The 12,281-nt window shown below is 39.9% G+C and overlaps 1 protein-coding gene across 1 annotated transcript; it reads left to right on the plus strand.

Moving 5' to 3' along the window:
* Positions 1-3,725: 3,725 nt before the first annotated feature.
* On the plus strand, positions 3,726-11,713 carry LOC124274690 (IgGFc-binding protein-like). Its single transcript, XM_046710055.1, has 2 exons — positions 3,726-3,768; positions 10,452-11,713. Exons 1-2 carry the CDS (start codon positions 3,726-3,728, stop codon positions 11,711-11,713), a joined length of 1,305 nt encoding a protein of 434 aa, XP_046566011.1.
* The last annotated feature ends 568 nt before the right edge of the window (positions 11,714-12,281 follow it).

Raw genomic sequence — 12,281 nt, forward strand, 5'->3', positions numbered from 1 at the left:
TACATACACACTAAACATGAAGACATAAAATATACAATCCAAATATAAACTAACCTGTTATAAGCTGTTGTGAGCTATGACCAGTGACCAGACAGACTGAAGTGAAAATGATAGCTCACCCACAAAATACCCTGCTATTGAAAATAAGGGGCCTGGGGCTAGGGCAAGATAATAGAGACAATAGACAACGTACGCGCAAGGATGACCGTACTATTGTGAAAGTGAAGCAGGTGAGATTGAGTGGTTAAGCTAGGGCTAGAATTAGTGAATAAAATACAAATTAAAATACACTTTCTTATATATACACAATTACATACTCCTACACAAGCACGCGGTTTTTTGCGCTTCCCACATCCGCCCCAACATCCGCCCGCACCCCCGCACATGCCCAAAGGTAAAAACCGCACCCAAATCGACCAAAAGGGTCCGAAATGACCTAACCCAAGATGTAACCCTAACACTCACCGTTACCTCAACTTGTATAGGCTAGGGATAGGCTAAAACGGGCCTAAATAGGTGCCAAGCACGCGTTTTTTTTGCGCTTCCACCATCCGCCTAGCATATCCGCACATGCCCAAACTCAAACCGCACCCCTCCCGAGACTCCCTTCTGCCGCCGTCATACCAAGCGCCGTGGACTTAGGCAAAAAATTCTAACCCTAGATCCCAAACGGGCCAAATTAAGAGCCAAGCATGCGGGTTTTTGCGCTTCCCATATCTGCACGCAACCTCCGCACACGCACAAACGCCAAACGCACCCCTCCACACACGCCTTCCCTCCACCGTCATACTAAGCGCCGTGGACTCTAACCCTAAGCCACCCCTGGCGGGTCGAAATACCCCAAAACGAGCCCAAATATTGCCAAGCATGCGGGTTTTTGCGCTCCCCACATCCGCACGCAACCTCCGCACACGCACAATCTCCAAACGCACCCTCCACACACGCCTTCCTTCCCCCGTCATACTTAGCGCCGTGGACTTGGCCAAAACAACGCTAACATCCGATGCCCGTCGCTGCACTCAAAATAGGCCCAAAACGAACCCAAATAAGTGCCAAATATGTGTTTTTTGCGCTTACCACCTCCGCACACAACCTCCCAACACGCCCAAACGAAAACCGCATCCAAATCAACCCAAAGGGTCGAAATAAACCTAACCCTAGCTCACCCACGTAACCCTAGCTCTAACAATAAGCCACCCTCTGGCGGGTCGAAATACCCCAAAACGAGCCCAAATAAGTGCCAAATATGCGGTGTTTTGCGCTTCCCACATCCGCACGCAACCTCCGCATACGCACAAACGTTAAACTGTGTAATATAGATGTGGAAAATGAAATCCATTTTTACTTGTATGTCCTTTGTATAAAGATTTGCGTACGAAATATATAGCTGAATATTATCTATCTAAGCCACCCACATTAGCATTTAAACTACTTCTTTCATCAACTGACTAGCATGTAATAATAAAGCTGTCGTACTATATCAATTATGCTCTTATTAAACGTAACAATCTGATAAAAAGATTTGTAGGTCCATCTTGATTTGTTGTTTGGATCGCTAATTACTACTTCTTGCACCATATGTATAATGTATATGTATAACTCCAATGTATATGGGCCGGAGGCCTTTTGTACAATAAACATCTTTGACTTGACTTTGACACTGAGTATATATTCAAACTGTTTATTCATTCAGCTCTAAACATATTTCGGCCTTTGCCCTAAGAACCCATTCATCCATGGCAAAATGTGTGCAAATCGCCTCGGGTTTGGAAAGCAATGCAACATTACACATGGAAAGTACTTGAAAACACCAACTCAGTTTAGAAATCAGAAGTAAATTAAAAAAAGACATCATCTTACTTGTAGTCGCAGTTATAAGAACACTAATAGAAAGCATTGAAAAACACTAAGTTTGGCTGCAAAATAAATTTGATCTGTTATAGATAATGGTCGTTCATTTTGAAAGATACTACGGAAACACGATGAATAAAAACAAACGATAAACTCCCAGGTATGGCAGATTTATACGAGTCCCTATTACAGCACTACCACTGACAATGACGTCAACGATGATATCCGGATCGCAATGCAATGAACGGATATGGGTAATGATTTGAACAGGCGATTTTAAAAAGAGGAAATATTTAAAATAACACGTAGGTTAAAAAATAACAAGGCCAGTGGAGATGACAGAGTTTTAATTAAATGCATACATAAAGCATTCCAAGGATTCAATGACAGATATTTATGAACTCCTTTTTAAACATATTTTGGAAACAGACATTTTCCCCGAAAGCTGGACGAAAGGAATGATACTCCCAGTTCGACTAAAACCAGAACAGTATCGGTGGGTAAGTTTACTAATTTGTGTTGGAAAATTATTTACATCATTTCTGAGTAGGAGACTGAAGTTTGTGAAAGATATAATATTTTATCAGAAGCCCAGGCTGGCTTGAGAAAGGACTATAGTGAGTGAGTATAGTTTTACGCCGCACTCCGCAATATCCCCGCTATATGGCGGCGGCCTGTAAATAATCGAGTCTGGACCAGACAATCCAGTGATCAACAGCATGAGCATCGATCTGCGCAATTGGGAACCGATGACATGTGTCAACCAAGTCAGCGAAACTGACCACCCGATCCCGTTAGTCGCCTCTTACGACAAGCATAGTCGCCTTTTATGGCAAGCACATGGGTTGCTGAAGACATATTCTACCCCGGATCTTCACGGGTCGAGAAAGGACTATAGAACTACCGACAATAGTGAGTGAGTGAGTTAAGATTTAAAGTCACATCGGCAATATTTCAGCCATATCGTGACTAAAACTAGTTCTAAATTCATAATACATACATATAATATGTAAAACCCTGTCAGCAAATGACAGTAAAACCACTAGATTATCAAAGATTGAGTTAAAACTAGCTAGCATATATCTCTAAAAGTACAAAACTATTTTTGGACAATACAATGTAAGAATGGGCTACAGATCGCCAACAACTGAAGGTAGATCACCATACTAGGAACACTACTGACAATATCTTTGCTCTTTACGCCATAGTTCACGTGTTAAAATGTGGATCGAAAAGGTTTTATAATACATTGATCGATTTTGAGAAAGCTTTCGACAATGTCTAGAGAATACGTTAATGGCGTAAATCGATACATTGTTAAAAGGGTTCTTATTGATCAGTTTTATCAATCTTGAAATTGAACAGTAAATACTTCTTCAAAAAGTAAATATTACAACCTTTAAAAAGACACACCTCATTTTGATTCTTATCATCTGGAACTACCTACAAATTATATAACATGGTATACCCGTTCTAGAACAACTAATCGTAGATTACCCATAGAAACTAGAAGGTGGAGTAGCCTTGTTAGATGTGGCAGACAATGTGAAATAATAAAATGAAGCAATGGGCGACGAATATCACTCCCTTTCACCATGCCCAAGTCAAACAACCCTTAGAAAAATATCCACTTAAGTATTTTTGTAATACTCCGTCAGTAGATAAGTTCACCTCTTATGTATGCAAAACATGTGCAAAACATTTGAAATTACACAATTCTCAAATATTTTCTCCATCTATTCAAAAAAAAAAGAAGATAATTGAAACTTTTTCTGCCAGACGTTGTGTTTCAGCTGAAAATTGACGGAATTGATTTTACTTCCATTAACGAACACACAAACAAACCTACTTTATGTATAGAGCGCAATGGTACAATGTGTCAGTCTGCTGATGGTATTGACAAGATGAACAAGACAAGTGAGCGCTGACTTAGTTGGTGTGAAGCAGCGAGACTGTCAACATGTTCCTGTTACTGATGTGTCTCTGTGTTGCAGGAAATAACGGTAAGATATCTCAGCTTCACGGCATAACAGTAAAACTTAACACTAGTGATTTCATGATAGTGTTATTTTTCTCTTGGCATCATGCATCGTCACTTTGCGGATTGTATATAACTAAAAAACAAGTAATTTCACAATGTTTTAATGTTGTGTCATCAATGATTTCCAGTGATTTGTTCATGTAGCTTTCACCACTATTTTGCCTTTAGTCTCAGATATGGTTTCACAAAAGACGGAAACGTACGTGTAGTGTGGGACTGTAATAACACTGAAGATGAGTAATTTGTATGAAGATTATAGAAAGACACATTTTTCTGCCTTCCGAAGTCAGCGCTTTCCCATCTTAATGATAAATTAAGATCCTAAACAGTAGTTTTATAACGATGGTTTTATTACAGGGTACCCTATGGTATTATTTTGGCTTAATTCCGAACATACATACATATAATATATAAAACCCTGCCAACGAAGGACAGTAAAACCACTAGATTATCACAGATTGAATTAAAACTAGCTAGCATATATCTTTAAAAGTAGAAAATTATTTCTGGACAATACAATGTAAAAATGGGCTATAGATCGCCAACAACTGAAGGTAGATCACCATACTAGGAACCATGGGGACTTACATTACTTTTGCTACCTGCATGGACCCTAGCTTGATTTACACCATCCCTTCAGCCGCTGGCGATTGTAGGAAAATGTAGTTAAAAGAACAAAGATACTAAAAGATATTGTTCTGGATCCAATTACAGTGGCACAAGCCACCGCGCCACCATCCTTGGATCCATCTCTAAATAAGGATTTATATGTATTATATTTATTTCTTAATTGACTAAATTCTTGTTTATACTGTAAATCATTAGTTTCGGATTTTTTAAATGTGGTTAATGTTAAGTCAACATCTGGCCTCACCAATTGCCAAGGAGGAGAAGAAAGAAGACGAGAAGGAGATATATTCTCAAGCTCAATTCCGGCAGCAGCAATGAATGGTTTAATTCTGTGCCCAAGAGGCAAAACAAGAAAAGACTTTTTGTTATACAAATCCTCATAAAGAGGATTGAAGACACAGTTAAATGCAGGGTTAGACTGGTTTGGTAAGATATTGTAAAGATAATTTAATACGGCGTTGGGAAAGAGAAGGCTCATCTGCCTCGACATGGAGACTATCAACTGGAGACGTTCTAAATGATCCAAGACAAAGTCTTAGACCTTGGTGGTGAACAGAATCAAGTAGTTTAAGGTTGCTTTTGCAGGCTCCGCCATATACGATCGAGCCATAATCAAGTTTAGATCGCACCAATGATCTGTATAAGTGAAGGAGGGTAGTATGATCCCCTCCCCACTTTGAATTGGAGACAACCTTTAACAAATCGAGTGCCTTCAGGCATTTAGCTTTAAAGGATTTAATATGTGGCAGGAAAGTTAAATGGGAATCGAAAATTAGGCCAAAGAATTTGGCCTCCTTTACAACTTTGATAGGAGTGCCATTTAAAGATAGTTCTGGGTCCTTATGAGGCTTATATTTTCTACAAAAATGTATACAATTAGTTTTTGATTTAGAAAATTTAAAGCCGTTTTCAAGACACCATTTATTTATTTTGTTTAAACATAACTGCAGTTGCCGTTCAATAGTATGCATATTTTTACCACGACAAGAAATATTGAAATCATCCACAAATATTGATACATCAATTGAATCATTTAAAACCCTTGATAAACTATTGATCTTGATGCTAAACAGTGTGACAGACAAAATACTGCCTTGTGGGACACCCTGATCCTGATTGTAATGATCAGACAGGGTAGATCCCACGCGGACTTGAAATTGTCTGTAATTTAAAAAGTTAGCTATAAATTGAGGCAAACGGCCTTGCAATCCGAAGCCATGTAAATCTTTTAAAATGCCATATTTCCACGTAGTGTCATATGCTTTTCCAAGATAAAAAAAGATAGACACAGCGTGTTTTGTATTAATTAAAGCATTTTTAACAAATGACTCCAAACGCACTAGGTGATCGACAGTACTTCTGTTTTTTACGGAAACCACATTGTATACCTGTTATAAGGTTATTTGTTTCCAAGTACCAAACAAGTCGATTATTTATCATGTGTTCCATGGTCTTGCAAACGCAGCTAGTTAGTGTAAATGGCCTATAATTGGAACGATCAGTATGATCACGTCCAGGTTTAGGGATGGGCACAATTATAGCATCGCGCCACGACGAAGGAAATTTTCCAGATGTCCAAATATCATCAAAAAGATAAGAGCGTCTCTAAACATGATTCTGGTAAGTGAGTCAGGAGTTGATAATGTATGTTATCAGCTCCGGAAGCAGTATCATGAGCCTGGTCAAGAGCAGTATGAAGCTCGTGGATTGAAAAGGTTTTGTTGTAATCTTATCTGAATTGAAATTAATAGCTTTCTTTTCTTGCTGTTTTTGATATGCTTGGAATTCAGGTACATAGTTAGATGAGGAGAAATGTTTGGCCAACGTCTCACCAAGTTTATTTGCAATATCGGATTTATCAGTCAATAGCAGATTCCCATCTTTGAGATGGTGAATGCTAGATTTAGAGCCCTTACCCTTGATTTTCTGGATCATATTCCACACCTTTGATATCGGTGTGTGCGAATTGATTTTTGAGACATAGTTTCGCCAAAAGTGGCTTTTAGTTTGCTTGAAAGTACGTCGTGCTTTAGCGTTTAAAATCTAAATTTGTCTAAATTGTGGACCATAGGATGGCGACGGAAATAATGCTCGGCTTTCTTCCGTGCCTTCCTTGCCTGTTTGCATTCGTCATTAAACCATGGTTTTTTGTACGTGTGGAATTGCAGAGGACTTTGGGATACACTCGTCAGCTATGTTATTTAGTTCATCTGAAAAACATTGTATGGCATCAGGAATATCATTAAAAAAGCTCAGGTTTTAGTTTGTCAGCACAGAGAATTTTATACAGAGGCCAGTTAGCCTTTTTAAAATTCCATCTTGATGATGGAGGAACATCAGATGGATTCACAGGTTTCAGTATTGTTGGGAAATGGTCACTTCCACAGAGGTCGCGGTGGACTGACCATTCGAATTCACTCAATAGGATGGAGTCAGTAATATACAAATCAAGAGCTAAATATGTTCCTGTGCCAGGACGTAAATACGTATTTGAGCCGTCATTATAAATGCATAAATCATTATTGGAAATAAATTCCTCGAGTAATTTACCTTTGGTGTTTGTATTAGTGCCACCCAAGAGCGGGTTGTGGCCATTTAATTCACCTATGATTATACAGGGTTAAGGTAGTTGATCATAGAGAGCTTGCAGATCGGTTAGTTGAACAGCCGATGAAGGCGGAATGGTTTTACAAAGAGCATAAAGTAAAAGCAACCTGTAATGTAAGTCGAACTGCAACGACTTGAAGATTTGTTTTAAGTGGAACTGAGCTATGGATGACAGTGTTCCTCACCAGGATGGATGATCCACCAGAAGCTCTATCACACGGAGGAGAAAAACAGTGATATGTATTGAACTGATGGAAGTCAAAGTTATCTGTCTGTTTCAGATAAGTTTCTTGGATGCAGAACGCTGAAGGTGTAAAATCTTGGTTTAATAGCTGTAAATCGTTTAAATTATTCCGGAGTCCTCTACAATTCCATTGAATTATAGGTGAAGACATTACTTCTTCGGCGGATGAACAGGAGATCTACCCCTAACCTTCCTTGAGGGTGACAGGCTATGAGTCCTACCATGGCTAGGGTCGGACACATCCATGTCCTCAAGGGATCCAAACTTATTATAAATTTGTACCTGGTTATTCGACCCCTTTGGGGGTCTGTTGCTTTGATTCTGTTTGTTTTCATAGTTAGGTTTGGATGGATTTTTCATAGTCACTTTCGCACTTGTGTCAGATGATTTAGATGGTTGGTTCTGAGATGAGGATTTGTCTTCCTCAGAAGATGCCTTGGACTGAATGATGGTTTGTGAAGGCATAATTTGTGCACTGGAAGTCACCTTTAGAGGTCTCGCTTGAATTTTCAGGAGTTATCAAGGTGGGGCAGAAATCCTAACCCACGTATAGTCGGTTTGGCAACCAACTGAAGTACATGAAGACATGTTTTGATGTAGAAGCCTGAACAGAAGCAGAAACAGTGGCAGCATAACCCGGACCTGATTGTTCTTGTGTAAGAACAATCTGTTTTGCTTCAAAGAATGACACGTTTCGCTCATGCTTTACTCGCGAAAATTCTTGATTGCAACTTCCAGGAAGGACATTCCTTGGATGAAGAAGGATGGCAACCCGCGCAGTTGACACAAACAGGTGTTTTGTCACAAAGGTTACTGTCTTCGCATGTTCCAGCACATCGATGACATGCAGCTGGATTGTTTCAAGACTTGGCTCCGTGACCATACTTCTGACAAGTGTAACACCTTAAGGGATTGGGGATAAAAGTCTCCACCCTCAAGTTGCAATACCCTGCTTTCAGAGATTGTGGGTGTACTGGTAGACAAAATGTGAATAGATACGTGTTAGTTTTGATAACTTCGTTATTCTTTTTAACTGTAAAGCGTTTGATCTGACTTACTCCTTGGGAGTGCAGTTCAGTCATGATATCAATTTCGCTCATGTCTGAAAGGCAACGTCCAGTATCCCGGACGATGCCCTTGCTGCTATTTAGCGTCCTGTGAGGGGACACCTCCACAGGAACATTTGCTAAAGACTTTGTTTTGAGCAGAATATTTGACTGTATTTGTTTCCTGCACTCGATTAGCAGGGAACCAGATCTCAACTTTTTGATTTCCTTCACGTCTCCGGCCAAACCTTCAATGCCCTTTGATACAGCAAAGGGATTCAATTTTAAAGAGCCACCGTCAGGAGCACACATAACTAGAAAACGAGGCCAATTATCAGGATTGTTAAAGATTACTTTATCTTCATCTTCTGAAGACAACGAATCATCAGGTTCGTGTGAGCGTTTTTTGAGTGGGGGTGCCATGATAGAAATATATATGATTCATTCTCCTAGCTCCCCACCCACCATGGAGTGTCAACAAGGACGGTGTCTTATGTCTGTGGATCTCCAACAAACGACACCAGGGATACCAGGAGGGTATACTCAAGCAGGAAAATATCTTGAAAAGATAGATCCTACCAGATTGGCCCATGAGCCACCGCCTTCTGGCATATAGGACTCTAGGCAAATTAACAAATCAATAATTTGTGTTAACGTCAAAACTTAATGGTCAAGACCACAGGATACATGTCAAAATTCCAAATATGTCCATAAATGTTCACCATGCACAGGGCTTGGCGTGACCAGCCGATTGATAGAACCGCGGCAGTTCTACCACCCGTCTAGGTGAAGTAAGGGGCGAAGTGGTGTGTTGGGCAAAGGAACGCTGTTCCTGGAACCAGTGCCCTCAACCACCAGACTCCGGTCCTCCACCGACACAGGGGCGCAACCCACGGCAAACAGGTTGGTGGACCAAATATGCCCCCGGGTCCACATCTGGGGGTTGAAGAGCGCTTAGCGTTACCCAGCACCCACCACGAGGAGGTGGCTCTTCACGGTGCCGCTGAGTATATGTATTGTAAATAGATAAATGGTATTTTAAACATGGTAGTATAAGTTAGCAACTTGCGATTGTTAGTGGCTGTACCCTCGATGGGGGTTAAAGTATCGTAAAAGTATTGTTCTCCTGAAAGGATACGTAAGCCCCAAAACTTTCAAAGCTAAATTTAAACTTACCAGATTTTTAAAACGTATTTTTTTTGTTCTTTTAAAATTAAGGTAAATATTTCCTACAATCGGAAGTGGCTGAAGGGATGGTGTAAATCCAACTAGGGTCCATGCAGGTAGCAAAGGCACTGTAAGTCCCCATGGTCTCTTGTCTTGTATGGTGATCTACTTAAAAATAATGGAGCTGAGGCCCATTATTTTTAAGGAATGGAGAGTTACGAGGATATTACTCTACTTAAATTACATTCAAAGTATTGGTAATATTTCTGTTATCAAAATTAAATGTCAAAATGACAAAATGAAGTCTTAAATTTGAAACTGGTACACATCGCTCCATTCCTGAAAGATAATGGAGCGAGCAGACAATGGAATGATGCCACAAATGTAATTTAACTGAAAGGAATGGAGAGTTAGTCGGACATTACCCTCTACTTGTTGGCGACCTATAGCCAATTTTTATATTGCATTGTCCTTATTTGAAATGCAATTTTAGAGGGAGATGCTAGTTCTATGTCTTGATACTGTGATATTCTAGTTGGTTTTACTGTCCTTCGATGACAGGTGTTTATAATTTATATATATTTATTGTGAATTCTAAACTTGTTTCAGTCACGACTTGGCTGCAATATTGCTGATGTGTCTGTAAATCTTAACTCACTCACTCACTCATGACCTTGTATTGGCTTTAAATTATTTTTGAGACCGATTCAGGCAAATGAAATAGACAAAACGTTGTGTCCATTTATGTTTTTTAAAAGCCTTTTGATGTTTCATATTTGATTAAATACATGAATGACTGTCAATATTTTAACCGTTTTCTATTACTGAAACTTGTTTCAACATAACATACCCTTATTTTACATAGCAAATGGCCAGAACAGCAGTGGAAAGGAGTTCCTGGTTACCTTTCCAGAGAACAAATTAGAGGCTAACAAGCCGGAACAACAATGTATCATTATTACGACCCTTCTGAATGCTGCGTCTGTGCAGGTCACCAGTCTGTCTCTGAGCATCAACTTCACACATACCGTGAACATCACCAGTGCTGAGGGCGATTACATTTGCCTAGAAGAAGGCATCCAGTTGTCAGGGAGTGGAATAACAGATAAAGTAGTACGCATCATATCCGATAACGATGTGAATGTTCTTGCTGTCGATTTTGGATTCAAGTCCATGGATATATATCTTGCACTACCCGTTGACCAGTTCGGGTTCAGTTTCTATGTAGTGACCTATCAGAGTACAAATGATAAGACACAGTTCTCAGTGACGTCTTCTTCCGCCGATACTTCAGTAACCATAGAGTTCCCACCTGGTCTGACTACATTACAGTATAATGGTATCACCATTCTAAATCCAGATATAATATATGTAACCCTACAAAAGCATGAAGTTATCCAGTTCCAAAATGACAGAGACCTGACAGGAACGTATGTCTCCTCAAACAATCCAACTGCTGTGATAGCGGGTGCACGAAAATCTTCTTTGGACACAAAATCGAAAAGAGATCACCTTGTTCAACAAATGCCCCCCGTTACTACATGGGGCAAACACTTTGTGTCCGTTCCCTCCCCAGAAAAGACTAACACATCAGAGGACCTGTATCGCATCCTTGCAAGCACCTCAAACACAACGGTACATGTAGGGGGTTCAATTTACCACCTGGAAAAAGAAGGGGACTGGTTGGAAACAAGGATCTCTGCCACAGATCCTGTTGAGATCACGTCAAATGAAGCAATATTGGTGGTAAAGTTTGTGACAGCTACAAGAACCTTTGATCCCTGTATGATGATTGTTCATCCCAACATCCAGTGGCAATATCAGTACAGCTTCCGGTTTCCTGACACAAATACATATGCTTATGCAATTGTCGTCATTGACTCGTTCTTCAAATCAAGTTTAATGCTAAACTCACAACCTCTCGATATACAGACATGGGTTGACGTTATGGACACGAACCTGACATCTGGATATATCCTTCTTCCCAAAGCCTCCTACGTCATACAAAGTGCTAGTGCTTTGTTTGGGGTATATATACACCAGAAGGATAGAAGAGAAGCCTTCTGCTCAGGAGTTGGACTTGATCTCACGCTGATTAATGAGGTAAGGGAAACCGAAATCACTTAATATCACCCTTTCTTGAGTAGGTACACCCATATTGCCACAAAACACTTTCTTATCTAAAAGTCGTTATTTTACCTTTGCAATCTGGGAAGTATGGAATAAAAAAATTCAGTTCCCACAATTAATTAAGTACTTATGCCAAATGATATTGAGTAAACTTTGATTTTGTCTTTAATAAATTAGTGCTATCCCATTGAAATCTCGAATACCACATTTCAGTTCCTTGTGGATCCAACGATGAATAAAGTACTTATGACAAACAGTATTGAGGAAACTTGAGTTTTATTTCTTTAAAGAATTGGATCCATTCAAAAGAAGAGACAATTTGTCAGCCAAGCACATTGTCAACACCCACAACAGATTCTTCTACCACAGCAGTGATCACAATTTCTGCGAGTACTTCCACCAATGCAACCACTACCACTGGAAACACAACATCGACAATTCCGCCAACAACTACCACAGTTATCCCAACTACTACTGCCACCACTTCTTTAAGTACCAAAGCAGAAACAACGATCACCATGGATACAACCCTACCCGCTTCAGGAGCTGACGAGTCAACGGTCGG

Source organism: Haliotis rubra, unplaced genomic scaffold (genome assembly GCF_003918875.1).
Source record: "Haliotis rubra isolate DU_JTF1 unplaced genomic scaffold, ASM391887v1 Scf193, whole genome shotgun sequence".
Taxonomy (NCBI): Eukaryota; Metazoa; Mollusca; class Gastropoda; order Lepetellida; family Haliotidae; genus Haliotis; species Haliotis rubra.